This window comes from Heterodontus francisci, chromosome 13, assembly GCF_036365525.1.
Source record: "Heterodontus francisci isolate sHetFra1 chromosome 13, sHetFra1.hap1, whole genome shotgun sequence".
NCBI lineage: Eukaryota > Metazoa > Chordata > Chondrichthyes > Heterodontiformes > Heterodontidae > Heterodontus > Heterodontus francisci.
In genome coordinates this window covers 90,727,181-90,740,775 of record NC_090383.1, presented here as the reverse complement: position 1 = coordinate 90,740,775, position 13,595 = coordinate 90,727,181, and the positions used below count along the sequence as shown (strand labels likewise).

At 41.6% G+C, this 13,595-nt stretch overlaps 1 protein-coding gene across 8 annotated transcripts in view; it reads left to right on the top strand.

The window, feature by feature from the left end:
* Window positions 1-13,595, top strand: part of thada (THADA armadillo repeat containing) — a 432,101-nt gene that overhangs the window by 191,712 nt on the left and 226,794 nt on the right. For all 8 annotated transcript variants that reach the window (XM_068045168.1, XM_068045169.1, XM_068045167.1 and 5 more), the window contains 2 exons: window positions 2,328-2,417; window positions 9,185-9,316. In XM_068045168.1, coding sequence (XP_067901269.1) covers window positions 2,328-2,417; window positions 9,185-9,316 — 222 coding nt within the window. The remainder of the gene's footprint in view (window positions 1-2,327; window positions 2,418-9,184; window positions 9,317-13,595) is intronic.

Genomic DNA, 13,595 nt, shown 5'->3' with positions numbered 1-13,595 from the left:
TATCATGGTGTCATTGACATGAACAGGCTGATGCAACGCAAGGATACCAGGATTGGTAAACAGATGTGCAGGCAACACCTGCCTTATTCAGTCCAAAAACAACAATAGTTATGAAGCAAGATGGCCCTGTCGAGTGGCCTACTCCTGCTCCCAATTTGTATGTTCGTATATCTGGGGCTATTTAATGGGCTACTCAACAAGTTGCAGTTGACGTGCTTTTAACTGATTTGTCATGAGGCAAAGTTTGTGGAAGCACTACGGTGAGTTACTGAAGCAGTTTGGAGATATTTGCTGCACACAGTGAGGAAAGACCAGAGCCTTACAGAGGTATGGGGACAGTTGTTGCAGTACCTCTTGGTCTGTAACTTAACCAGGCCATGGAGAGGAGAAGGCAGGAAGTAGACCACATGCATCCCTTGCAACTGAGCACAGAGAAAAGGGACTTGAGGCTTTCCTTCAGTTAAAAGGAACTTCCCCACCCCAAAGTGGACCCATTATTCCCAAACCCCATACAACAAATTGATATATATCCATGCAACACACTACATCACAAAATCCTCTTGGTAACCATCCATCAATCAAGGTAAAAATCAAAAGCTTTATCCAGCAATACAAAAACAAACAGAACATATTACCCTGTGTATTCCCTTAGTGCCTGTCTTGCGGGTACCCCTGCCTGTACCAGCGCTCCTACGCATGCTACCCCTTGCAGAAAATCCTCTAGCAGCTCTGCCTTGAGGGCCCATTTTCAGATTGCACCACCTCAGTCTGGATGGCAGCAGCCTGGGCTGGTGGCTGAGGGGCAACAGCAAGGGCACCGACAGAGTGGCAGTGGTGGGAGTACGAATGCTGCCATCCTCAGAGGACAGCAGGGTCATGTTCCATGGTGCCACTGCCACTCCCACAGGGCAGCACCTCCGTAATCTTCAGAATCAGTTGGAGCACACATTGCTGAGAGAGCCTTTGTGCCCATTGAGCACTGAGATCTGCATATACGATGGCAGCAGTTTGAGACTGGATGGCAGTAGCCAGGAGCCTCATGACCTCCGTCTGAGCTTTTGAAACATTGAGGCAATGGGAAGCCTCTGCCTGTGCCGAAGTAGAAGCTGAGACAGCGTTCAGTAGATGTTCTGTCATGGGCACCATTTCCACGGTGAAAAGGATGGGCTCCAAGCTCTGCGCAATGCCCTGTGCCAAGACTCCCTTTCATGTTGTTAACCAGTGACTGGAGGCTAGTTGGCAGACCAATGCGCCAAATGTCTGTGTTCATTGTCATCAGCATTTTCCTGTAGTCTGCCCTAACGAGATCCTCATCCTTTCCTTCCGAACCGGTATATGACCTCACCCTTCTGGGACTTTGCACATGAACTGACCTATCGCCCTGCCCTTGTTGCAGCCGATGGCTCAGCACCTGCAGATCCAGACTCTAAACTAGCCTCTAAGGCACACGAAGTGCTTGTATCTTAACTGGTGGCTGAGGGTGTAAGGTCAAGAGACAGTGCTTCATCCTTAGAGGTCTGCTTTTCCTCTTACTCTTCCATCTGAAGCTGCAGTGGCAAATCTTGACTACCTGAAGCACAAAAGCATGAGGGGAGGGTGAGGGAAGGGCAGATGGGAAGGAAGGAGGAGGTCCATGGTCACTCCATCTGCATTCCATTTCATGGCACCTTTCGGGATAAGTGCGAGGAGTGAATGGAGAAGGTGCGTAATGCAGCAACTTATCAGCCTGGATGGCCTCAGCACCACCGGGTGCCCGTAAACCTAAGCATTATCTCCTCCAGGATGCTGAGCAGATGAAGCCATGCTGGTCCTCCACTGGTCATTTAGGTTGTCTCCTGTTGAAAGCCACCTTCTCCTGCAAGAGAGATGGCAGAATGTGTCACTGTAGTTGGGTGATGTGCCTGCCACAGGCAGTTCAATGAATTGCAGCTCCCTGTCCAAATAGTGGGTCAAATTAATTTCTAACCCTACATTCTTCTAATATTCATTTGCTATTGATGACATGGTTTAAGTTCACTTTTGTTGGAGAAATAAGATCTTCCTAAGATGTGTAAACTGTGTTGTATGTTTGATGGAACGTTTAGACTATTTGGCTACTTATATTTTTTGATGCATTGAATTTTTTAAAAGTACTTGGCATAACTCCCCCATGATGATTGCAGCATATTTTTAGCCTTCACGGTTGATATCAAAAATGTCAGGCTTTAGAAGATTTTTACTCCTCAGGAGATTGGTAGCCTGCAATTGCCACTAATGGATGTTGCAATACTTTGAAAAACTTAGTGTATTCACTGTTTCATTTTATATCATTTTTTTCCCCCATATAGGATGACAGGTAGAGAATTCTTTACTCGTTTTCCAACACTTTACCCCTTCCTCCTTCAACAACTGGAGATGGTAGCAAACACAATGGACAGGTAAGCAACCAGTGTGTTCAAAGTTGACTGTTGGTGAAAAACTGGCTTAGAACTGTTCTAAAACCAGCTTATATTTGCAAAATCCATTTTTTATCATAGAACATGGATGTTAGAGCACAGAAGGTGACCCCATTCTGTCTGTGGTGGCTCTTTGCAGGAACATTACAAAACTAATCCTACTGCCCTGCTCTCTCTCCATAAATTTTGAGAGCACTTGAGGAACAGCAATTGTAGTTTTGTGAAGATTATTTGTTGCAGTTTGTGCAAGCACAGCAGAAACTAATTTGCTAAATTGCACTTCCATTTCTTTCTGCTACAGGCTGCCATCCTCTTGTATAGCTTAAGAACATTTGAAAACATACGAACACATGAATTAGGAGCAGATATAAGCCATTTGGCCCCTCGAGCCTGCTCCACCATTCAATAAGATCATGGCTGATCTATTTGTGTCTCAAGTTCCACACTCACATCTACCCCTGATAACCTTTGATTCCCTTTCCTAACAAGAATCTATCTACCTCCGCCTTAAAAATATTCAATGACCCCCAACTCCACCACCTTCTGAGGCTGGAAGTTCCAAAGTCTCACAACCCTCAGAGAAATAAATTCTCTTCATCTCTGCCCTAAAAGGGCGAACCCCAAATTTTAAAACAGTGCCCCCTAGTTCTGGACTTACCTACAAGAGGAAACATCCTTTCCACATCCACCTTGTCAAGACCGTTCAGGATCTTATAAACTTCAATCAAGTCTCCCCTCACTCTTCTAAACTCCAGTGAAAACAAGCCCAGTTTGTCCAACCTTTCCTCATAAGACAACCCGCTTATTCCAGGTATCAATCTAGTAAACCTCCTGTGAGCCACCTCCAACATATTTACATCCTTCCTTAAATAAGGAGACCAAAACTGCACACAATATTTGAGATGTGGTCTCACCAATGCCCTGTATAACTGAAGCATGACATCCTTTTATTTTCAATTCCTCTCGTAATAAAGTATAGCATTCCATTAGCCTTCTTTATGACTTGCTGTACCTGTATACTAACTTTTTGTGATTCATGCACTGGAACACCTAGATCCCTCTGCACCTCAGAATTCTGCAGTCGTTCTCCGTTTAGGTAATACTCTGCTTTTTGATTCTTCCTGCCAAAGTAAACAACTTCACATTTTCCCACATTACACTCCATCTGCCAGATTTTTGCCCAGTCACTCAACCTATCTATATCGGTCTGCAGCCTTCTTATGTCCTCTTCACAACATACTTTCCTACCTATCTTTGTGTCACCTGCAAATTTAGCTACCATGCCATCGCTCCTCCTCATCTAAGTCATTGATGTAAATTGTAAAAAGTTGATGCCCCAGCCCAGATCCCTGTGAGACTCCACATGTCACATCCTGCCAACCAGAAAAGGACCTATTTATGCATACTCTCTGTTTTCTGCTAGTCAGCCAATCTTCTATCCATGCTAATATGTTACCCCCTACATCATGAGCTCCTACTTTGCGCAATAACCCTTTATGTGGCACCTTGTCTCATGCCTTCTGGAAATTCAAGTACAGTACGTTAACAGGCTCCCCTTTATCCACAGCCCATGTCACTCATAGAAACATAAGAGCAGGAGTCGGCCATTTGGCCCTTCGAGCCTGCTCCGCCATTCGTTATGATCAGAGCTGATCATCCAACTCTGTAGCCTGTTCCAGCTTTCGCCCCATACCCTTTGATCCCTTTAGACCCAAGAGCTATATCTAACTCCTTTTTGAAAACATCCAATGTTTTGGCCTCAATTGCTTTCTGTGGTAGCAAATTCCACAGGCTCACCACTCTGGGTGAAGAAATTTCGCCTCATCTCAGTCCTGAAAGGTTTACCCTGTATCCTTAGACTATGACCTTGGTTCTGGACTCCCCCACCATCGGGAACATCCTTCCTGCATCTACCCTGTCAAGTCCCGTTAGAATTTTATAGGTTTCAATGAGATCCCCCCTCACTCTTCTGAACTCCAGCGAATATAATCCTAACCGACTCAATCTCTCCTTATATGTCAGTCCCGCCATCCCAGGAATCAGTCTGGTAAACCTTCGCTGCACTCCCTCTATAGCAAGAGCATCCTTCCTCAGATAAGGAGGCCAAAACTGCATACAATATTCCAGGTGTGGCCTCACCAAGGCCCTGTATAATTGCAGCAAGACATCCCTTCTTCTGTACTCGAATCCTCTCGCTATGAAGGCCAACATACCATTTGCCGTTTTTACCGCTTGTTGTCCCTGCATGCTTACCTTCAGCGACTGGTGTACGAGAACATCCAAGTCTCACTGCATATTCCCCTCTCTCAGTTTATAGCCATTCAGATAATCTGCCTTCCTATTTTAGCTACCAAAGTGGATAACCTCACATTTATCCACATTATACTGCATCTGCCATGCATTAGCCCACTCACTCAACTTGTCCAAATCACCCTGAAGCCACTCTGCATCCTCCTCACAACTCACCACCCCCCCCCCGCACCCAGTTTTGTGTCATCTGCAAATTTGGAGATATTACATTTAGTTCCCTCATTTAAATCATTAATGTATATTGTGAATAGCTAGGGTCCTAGCACCGATCCCTGCGCTACCCCACTAGTCACTGCCTGCCATTTGGAAAAAGACCCATTTATCCCTACTGTTAGTTTCCGTTCGCCAACCAATTTTCTATCCATATATATCCTTCAAAGAACTCCAAAAAATTTGTTAAACATGATTTCCCTTTCACAAAACCATGCCGACTATTCCCGATTACCTTGAGTTTTCTAAGTGCCCAGCTACAACCTCCTTAATGATCGATTCGAACACCTTCCCCATGGCAGACGTCAAGCTAAATGGCCTATAGATACTTGTTTTCTACCTTTCCCCGCACCCACCCCCCCCCCCCCCCCCCACCACTTCTTGAATAGAGGGATTATATTTGCTACTTTCCAGTCTGCATCTACTACCTCATTAGCCACCTCTTTTAAGACCCTAGGATGACGCCCATCAGGACCCAGGGACTTGTCAGCTGCAGCTCCATCAATTTGGTCAGTACCACTTCCCTGGTGATTGTAATTTCACCAACTTCCTCTCTTCCTTCCACCTCCTGATTTACAACTATTGCCAGAGTGTTTTTTGTATCCTCTATAGTGAAGACAGAAGCAAAATATTTGTTTACTGCATCCATCATCTAGTATTATCTACTATTAGTTCCCCATTCTCGCTTTCCAGAGGGCCAACACTCACTTTACTTACTTTTTAAATACCTGTAAGAAGCTCTTGCTATCTGTTTTCACATTTCTAGCTAGCACTTTAGCTCTTAAAGAATAGATGGTAAAATTAAGCATTTCATTAATAAAACAGCAATGCCTTGCACTTACAAAGCACCTTTTTACATAGAAATCACAAGGTGCTTCTTAGTGTCATAATCAGAAAAATTAATGCTGAGTCCAAGAAGGAGGTATTAGAAGGTCAAAGCTTAGTTTTAGAGAAGTTTGGAAGTTTTGGGTAGAGTATAGGATGTAGATGGCAGAAGGCATGGCTGCTAATGGTGGGGCAATGGGAATGGAATGTGGAATTTCCAGGGTTGGAAGAATGGAGAGTTCAAGGGGTGTCGAGGTGGTTGTAGAACAGGCAGCTGTTACAGAGATGGGATGGGGCTTTAATATGAGGATAAGTATTTTAAATTGGGTGTATTGGTGATTTGGAGACATCGGAGATCAGCAAGTGGAACTTGATGTGGGATAGAATGTGGATATTAGTGTTCTGAATGAGTTGAATATTGTGGAGGGTGGTTGCCTGACCAGGTTAGTTTAGATTTGTCAAATTTGGAGTTGACAAAGGCATGTATGAAGCAGATGGACTGAGGCAGCCGATGTCACAGAGATGGAAGTAGGCAATCTTTGTAATGGAGAGGATATGGGGTCAGCAGCTCAGCTTACTGGTCAAATAGGACACAGGTGGTCTGGTTCCACCTGCTGAAATAGGTCGCAAGTTTATGAAGTTTGCGGCAGGGTTGAGGACAGTGGCTTCAGTCGTCTTAATGTTTTACTGATGCTGTCGTTAGAGAAGATTTCATAGTTAGGGGGACAGACAGCCATTTCTGTAATTGTCATCGTGATACCCATATGGTGTGTTGCCACTCTGGTGCTAGGGTAAAGGTGGCGGTGTGCGGTCTTCTTGAATTGCTGCAATCCATCTGGTGCAGGTGCACCCACAGTGCAGTTAGGGAGGGAGTTCCAGGATTTTGATCCAGTGCCAGTGAAGAAACGGTGATATATTTCCAAGTCGGGATGGTATATGGCTTGGAGGGGAACTTGCAAGTGGTGGTGTTCCCACCTGTCTGCTGCCCTTGTTCTTCTTGGTGGAAGAGGTCGTGGGTTTGGAAGGTGCTGTCGAAGGAGGCGTGGTGAGTTGCTGCATTGCATCTTGTATATGGTACACACTACTGCCACTCTGCGTCGGTGGGGAAGGGAGTGAATGTTTAGGAGGTGGATGTGGTGAGAATCAAGCGGGCTGCTATGTCCTGGATGATGTCAAGCTTCTTGAGTGTTGTTGGAGCCGCGCTCATCCAGGCAAGTGGAGAGTATTCCATCACAGTCCTGTCTTGTGCCTTATAGATGAGGGACAGGCTTTGGGGAGTCAGGAGGTGGGTTATTTGCTGCAGAATTCCCAGCCTCTGACCCACTTTTGTAGCCACAGTAATTATGTGGTTGCTGCAGTTTACTTCTGGTCAATAGTAACTTCCAGGATGTTGAGAGTGGGGGATTCAGCGATGGCAATGCCAGTGAATATCATAGGGAGATGGTTAGATTCTCTATTGCTTGGCACGAATGTTACCTGCCACTTATGTACCCAAGCCTGAATGTTGTCCAGGTCTTGCTGCATATGGACACGGTTTGCTTCAGTATCTGAGGAGTTGTGAGTGGTACTGAACATTGTACAAAAATCAGCGAACATCCCCACTTCTGACCATATGCTGGAGGGAAGGCCATTGATGAAGCAGCTGAAGATGGTTGGGCCTAGGACACTACCTTGAGGAAGTCCTACAGCAACGTCTTAGGGCCAAGATGATTGGCCTCCATCAACCATAACCATCTTCCTTTGTGCTAGGTATGACTCCAACAAGTGGAGAATTTTCCCCCGATTTCCATTGATTTCAATTTGGCTAGGGTTCCTTAATGCCACAGTAGGTCAAATGCTGCCTTGATATCAAGGACAATCACTCTCACCTCACTTCTTGAGTTTAGTTCTTTCGTCCATGTTTGGACAAAGGCTGTAATGAGGGCAGGAGCCAAGTGGCCCTGGTGGAACCCAAACTGAGCAAAGGAGATTGAGGGGAGATTTGATAGAGGTGTACTGGATTCTAACAGGTTTAGATGGGGTAGACGAAGAAAAGCTGTTCCCATTAGCTGATGGTACAAGGACTAGGGGACAGAGATTTAAGGTTTTGGGCAGGAGATGCATGGGGGGTTGTGAGCAAGAACTTTTTTATGCAGTGAGTGGTAATGACCTGGAACTTGCTGCCGATAAGCATGGTGGAAGTGGCGATGCTGAATGATTTCAAAAGGAAATTGGATGGGCATTTGAGGGAAATAAACTTTTAGGGCTACGGGGATAGGGTGGGAGAATAGAACTGATTGGAATGCTCTGCAGAGAGCTGGCATGGCCTCAATGGGCTGAGTGGCCTCCTTCTGTGCTGTTATAACTGTATAACTGTGTCAGACAGGATGTCTAAGAATATAGATGCAATGGAGGGGTTGAGAGAGATTGTGGAAAGATGGAAGTGACCGTCATGAGCACCCATGTGGAAGCTGACTCCAACTCTTTGTTAATGTTGCCAAGGGGCAACATGTAAATGAGGAAAAGGAGAAGATCAAGGAAATACTCTTGGGGGACCAGAGGTAAAAAAAATGCAGAGATGGGAAGAGAAGCCATTGCTGGAGGTGCTATAGCCATGATTGGATAAGATAGAGTGGCACCAAGGGAGTACAGTCCCACTGAACTGGAGAATGGAGGAAAGAGGTTGGAAGAAGATGTTGTGGTTGACCTTGTCAAATGCTGCAGAGCGATCATCTTAGCAATGACGTGGTGCCTTTCACACTCATGGAATATTCCAAAGCTCTCCTCAGCCAATAAATTACTTTTGGACTGTAATCAGTTATGTAGGCTTACATCGCAGCTAATTTGCATGCAGCAAGTAATGAGATGAAAGATCAGATAATCAGTTTTGGTGTTGGTGAAAGGATAAATGTTAGCCAAAATATTCCTGCTCTTCTTTAAATAGAGCCAAGGGGTCTTTTAGAGCCACTTGTATGTATTCACGTCTTTCTGAAAGATGACAATTTAGCAGGCACAAAATGTCAACATTTTCGCAGTTCCATCACCTGGGTGTTTCATGGATTTCATCCCTCATATGTTAAATTTAACCAATATCTACATCTTAATATGAATTAACCAAAATGCCTCCTTGATCAAAAGTCAAAAATCCCAATCCTTGACAGTGTAATTATAATAGATGTATAGTTGATCACTGTAGATCAGTGTTCTGGTAGAATAAAATTATGGTGAAACACAAAATTTTATTTAATTTTAGATGGTGTTGAGATAGGGTGATGTAAAACATCTGCTTACTCATGACAGAAAACAGCATGTTTTATCTTGGGTACTTAGTTTGCATGTGACTGTAAGATTGATTTTCTATTCATTTATTCCACTCATAATGATTAAAGATTTTCCTTCTTGCTCTGTTATCCCCATATATATAGTGATTCTGGTGTGCTGAAGCTCCACCCTAGCCTGTTCTTGTTGCTGCTTGTTCTGGGTCGGTTATATCCATCCCCCTTGGATGGCACATGCTCAGCTCTCAGTCTGGCACCCTTTGTGCCCTTCATCATAAGGTAAGGTATCTCTCATAATTTGGGTTTTGAATGACAAAAATGCATTCTGGTATTGACACGCTGTGAAATGTGCTTTTAGATCTTGTAATCTGAATGTATATGCTTTTACCGAGATTTTATTCATTTCTCTTACAAGATGCAAACACAAACTATTATGTCCCTTTATTTATTACTATTGTCTATGCTGCAGATCAATAAGTAGTCCTAATTGTTATAATTAACATAGAGCTGGCTGAATGTTAAGTCCCAAATGCAAAAAATGCTACTGTGCTAATCCACATTGCTTAGAAACGCAATGGATATGTCACTACTCATCTGGGCTATGTATTGATAGAATGTCTTGTGTCCTAACAGTATGCCATCAAGTCCTGCAATGACATACACTGTGGTATGTAGGTTACGCAGACCTTAAATGTTTGATTAAGAGAAAGATCTAATACATTATGTACATAAGGGCATTAAATCCTTCCAATTGAGTTAACATAAATGAGGTTTCTTGAACCTAATCAACTAATTTTGAAATACTTCAATGAATAAGATTAAATAATATTCAATGAAAGACATCAATGAATAAGATTAAATATTAATATTCAATACTATCCTCTAATGCATCTTAAGAAAGTGTTATACTTGTAACTTTGTGTATGTTATAAACAGTTGAAAGATAAATATTGGCATAATACTATTTTTAATGAATAATTAAATTAGCACACTTCATTGAACTATTCACATTCAAAAGCTGTTCCCCATTTTGAGTAATGAAATAATATCTTTGGAAATTATGCTATGGAATCTCGAGTCTCATTACCACTAATTCTAATCATTAACATGACTCATTCATTTCATTTGCTTGAGCTACAAATCTTCAGCTGTCCTAAAGTTAGCTGAACTAGCTTTGATAATTGCCAAGAAAGCCTACAGCTGATTTTGTTCTTTTGTAAATTTCATTTCTTTTTGGTTTAAAAATCCAACATAAGTAATAGTTTGATTTTCTTTTAACTAAAATTGGAAAAAATCAGCAATTATACAGTAAAATGTATATCTTTTCACTGTCAAATTCCTGTTTTCAGGAAAAGAAAACTTGCATTATATTTGAATCTATTAGTGATGTATCTGAATGTTGCAGTTCCTTGTTAAGTATCCAAAGTACACTGTTATCTCATCTCAGTAAATCTGAACTTATAGAGAGGTTCACAAGCCCCCAGTGAGTGCTGTTTGAAGAAAAGTATTTCAGTGATTAAGGTCATCTTCCCAAGACTGATTGCATCAGAGGCTAATTTGGCAAAGTGGTGCTATTTACATTATTTCTGGATACGTTTATGTCCTTGGAAAGCAAAATACATACAATAAAACAAGAATGTAAGTAACTGAGATTGAGTAAGTAAAGAAATAAAATATACTGTACTGTTAGTATTTATAAAGATGTTTTTTTGAAGTGTTATAAGTTGTAAAATACAGCCTTTGTGTATGACTCAGCAAACGTGTGGTTTTCTGTGTGAATTGTCAGTATGTAACCTTATTGGTTATGGCATGAATTGGTACTTGTACCATAAATTGAATTTCACCATGAACCAAATTCATCTGTGATGGAGTGGTTTAGATTCCTGATAGACACTTTATTTCTGCCGAAAATTCAGCAGAGGTGTCTGTCGACATCAAATCCAAAAATTAACTTATATTCACATATAGAGATGGACATTCTGAAGTGGTAAACAGATGCTCATTGATACAAGCAGGAAAGCTACAACAGAACTGTATTTGTACTGTGTGGATAGTGTTACAGAGGAGTGTCAGGTCAAAATGTATGTCACATTCCCTCTGGGAACACTCAAAAGGCTGTCTTGTATTCCTTCAAGTACAGTAGGAGAAGGAGTGATTGAAGAATTTAGGTTTCTGTTACATAAGCCGACACTATGGGTAAACCAATCAAATAGCCAGTAAATAGGGCAGTTTAAATTACCAGCTTTAAAAAATCCAAACATATGGAGGAAGGGGGATTGGAAAAAATGTATTTATCTGTAAATTTTGCATGAAGAGAGCATTTACTCTTTCTATTTCATCACAGTTCATTTCATAACCTCATACCAATGCTTTAGCTTAGTTCAACAAAGGTAAATTGCAGATATTGTTTTTTATATCTTTATTCTTGTTGCATTACCCTTGCTGAGCAGTTTCTAACCACCAAATTTGGCTGCTTCTTTAGTTCTTGTCTCCTGTCAGTAAGAGTTCTTGACTCTTAGAGGTGTCTGTACCACAACCTAAAGTTCTGGCTCTGTTTCAAACCATTTACTTCCATAACAGTCACTGCACTCCAAAAGTAATTAATTGTATGAAGTACTTGTAAAAGCTTGCTCACTGCTCCTCACATTTCTATTTTTTCAGTTTATTTATTGTTTTGGCAGTTCTGTGGATAATAAAATTTGAAATTTGCTTTAAAATTTCTACAGTTCGCCATTGGACCTTCCCATCTTTTTATTAGTTGGCTAAGGTGCTTTCCACTTGATGTACAATCTCATTACACAATATTACATTATATAGTATTTACAAAACAGAAACAGACCAATCAGCCCAACTGGTGTTAATACTCTACAGGAGCCTCCTCCCACCTTATTTCATCTAGACCATGAGAAATAGGAGCTGCACTAAGCCATTTGACCCTTTGAGCCTGCTCTGCCATTCAAATTTCACCCCATCAACATATCCTTCTATTCCTTTTCTCCTTCCTCAAGTACTTATCTAGCTTCCCTTTAAATGCAGCAATAGATAAGTGGGAATTCCCGCTAATCTCCCTCCTCCCAATCCTAGGACATAAATGATGCTTGCAGCATTCTAACTGCTCTCCACAGCAGATTAATTAACTCAATACAATCTGGTTTATCAAATGTGAAACCTTCTAGTTTGTCTGAGGGTGTATCATACAAAATTATTCTTAGGAAGCATGACTCAGGGCCTCAGTCAATGGGTTTTTAACTAGATATTTCTCATTCTATCTTTTTCTGGAGAGTAACTACCTACACATTGTATAAAATAAGAGCCCCATATTTTCTGGAGACTTGTGCCTTTGAATTACGTTACTGTGGCATTGGGTTAATTTTTATGCTGTAAATGTTGACAGGAGATTATGGCATGAGTTACGTCATTATACATAATTTCCTGGAACTTTTGCATTGCTCCATCAGTAGTCTTGGCAAAACCATGCAAAACTGATTGTTTAAGCTCTGCCCCCAGTCAAGTCAATAGCGATTGTAAATTTCGTGGATTTTGCTTCACTATTTTTGCCACAGCCACTTCAACTGAAGTATAATGGCTCAGGTGAATGTATCTAATTTCATAAGTTCATGAAATCAAGTTAATTAATTAAAATGAAATCTCTGATCTTTCGTAATGGTTTTAATTTTAAGCTAAAACCAATCAAACCACTTTTTTTTTGTAATTTTGTGTTAGGTTTACAGATTGTAGTTACTCCAGACATCTTTCAACATGACTTAATAAAACATCATCTCTAGAGCTGGACAAACATTTTCTTATTTATTCTTGGGCTGTGGATGACACAGGCAAGGCTATGTTCATTGACCATTCCTAGTTACACTGAGTGTTGGTGTTCTTTCTTAAACCACTGCAAACTTTGCAGTGGTAGTGTTCCTACAATGGTGCTAGGTAGGGCATTCCAAGATTCTGATGAAGGAATGGAAATCTATGTCCAGATCAGGGTGGAATGTGACTTGCAGGGAAACTTGGAGGTGATGGTGTTCCCATAACAATGCCGCTCTTGTTCTTCTTGGTGGTAGATGTCGTAGTGGTGGATACAGATTCAGTAGTAGCCTTCAAATGGACATTGGATAAATTCTTGAAGGAGAAAAATTGCAGGGACATGATGCCTCCTTCTGTGCTGTACTCATAACTCATACATTTCACATTTATTTTTTGCAATTTGGAGGTTTCTGTTCTTCAAATAGAGTCTGACATCTTGGGCTTGTGTGCAAATACCCTTTTAGGGACTGATGTTTTTCAGTTTTAACCTGATCTTCTGTGTGGAAAAGACTTTACACACATATAAAATTCTATTTACAAAGTTCTGCATTCTTCAATTGCTGAAATTTGATGTTACAGTCGACTTTTACCCCTGCCGTCACCACGAGGATTCTTCAACCAGTAATTTAGCAGTGGTAGATCATCTTCAGTATCAGGATACTATGGGTTATACCTAATTTGGCAACTGACTAGCCCAGTCAGTCACCCTTAGTGTAAGATTCAGGCATTTCTCAATAGACCCTGTAAC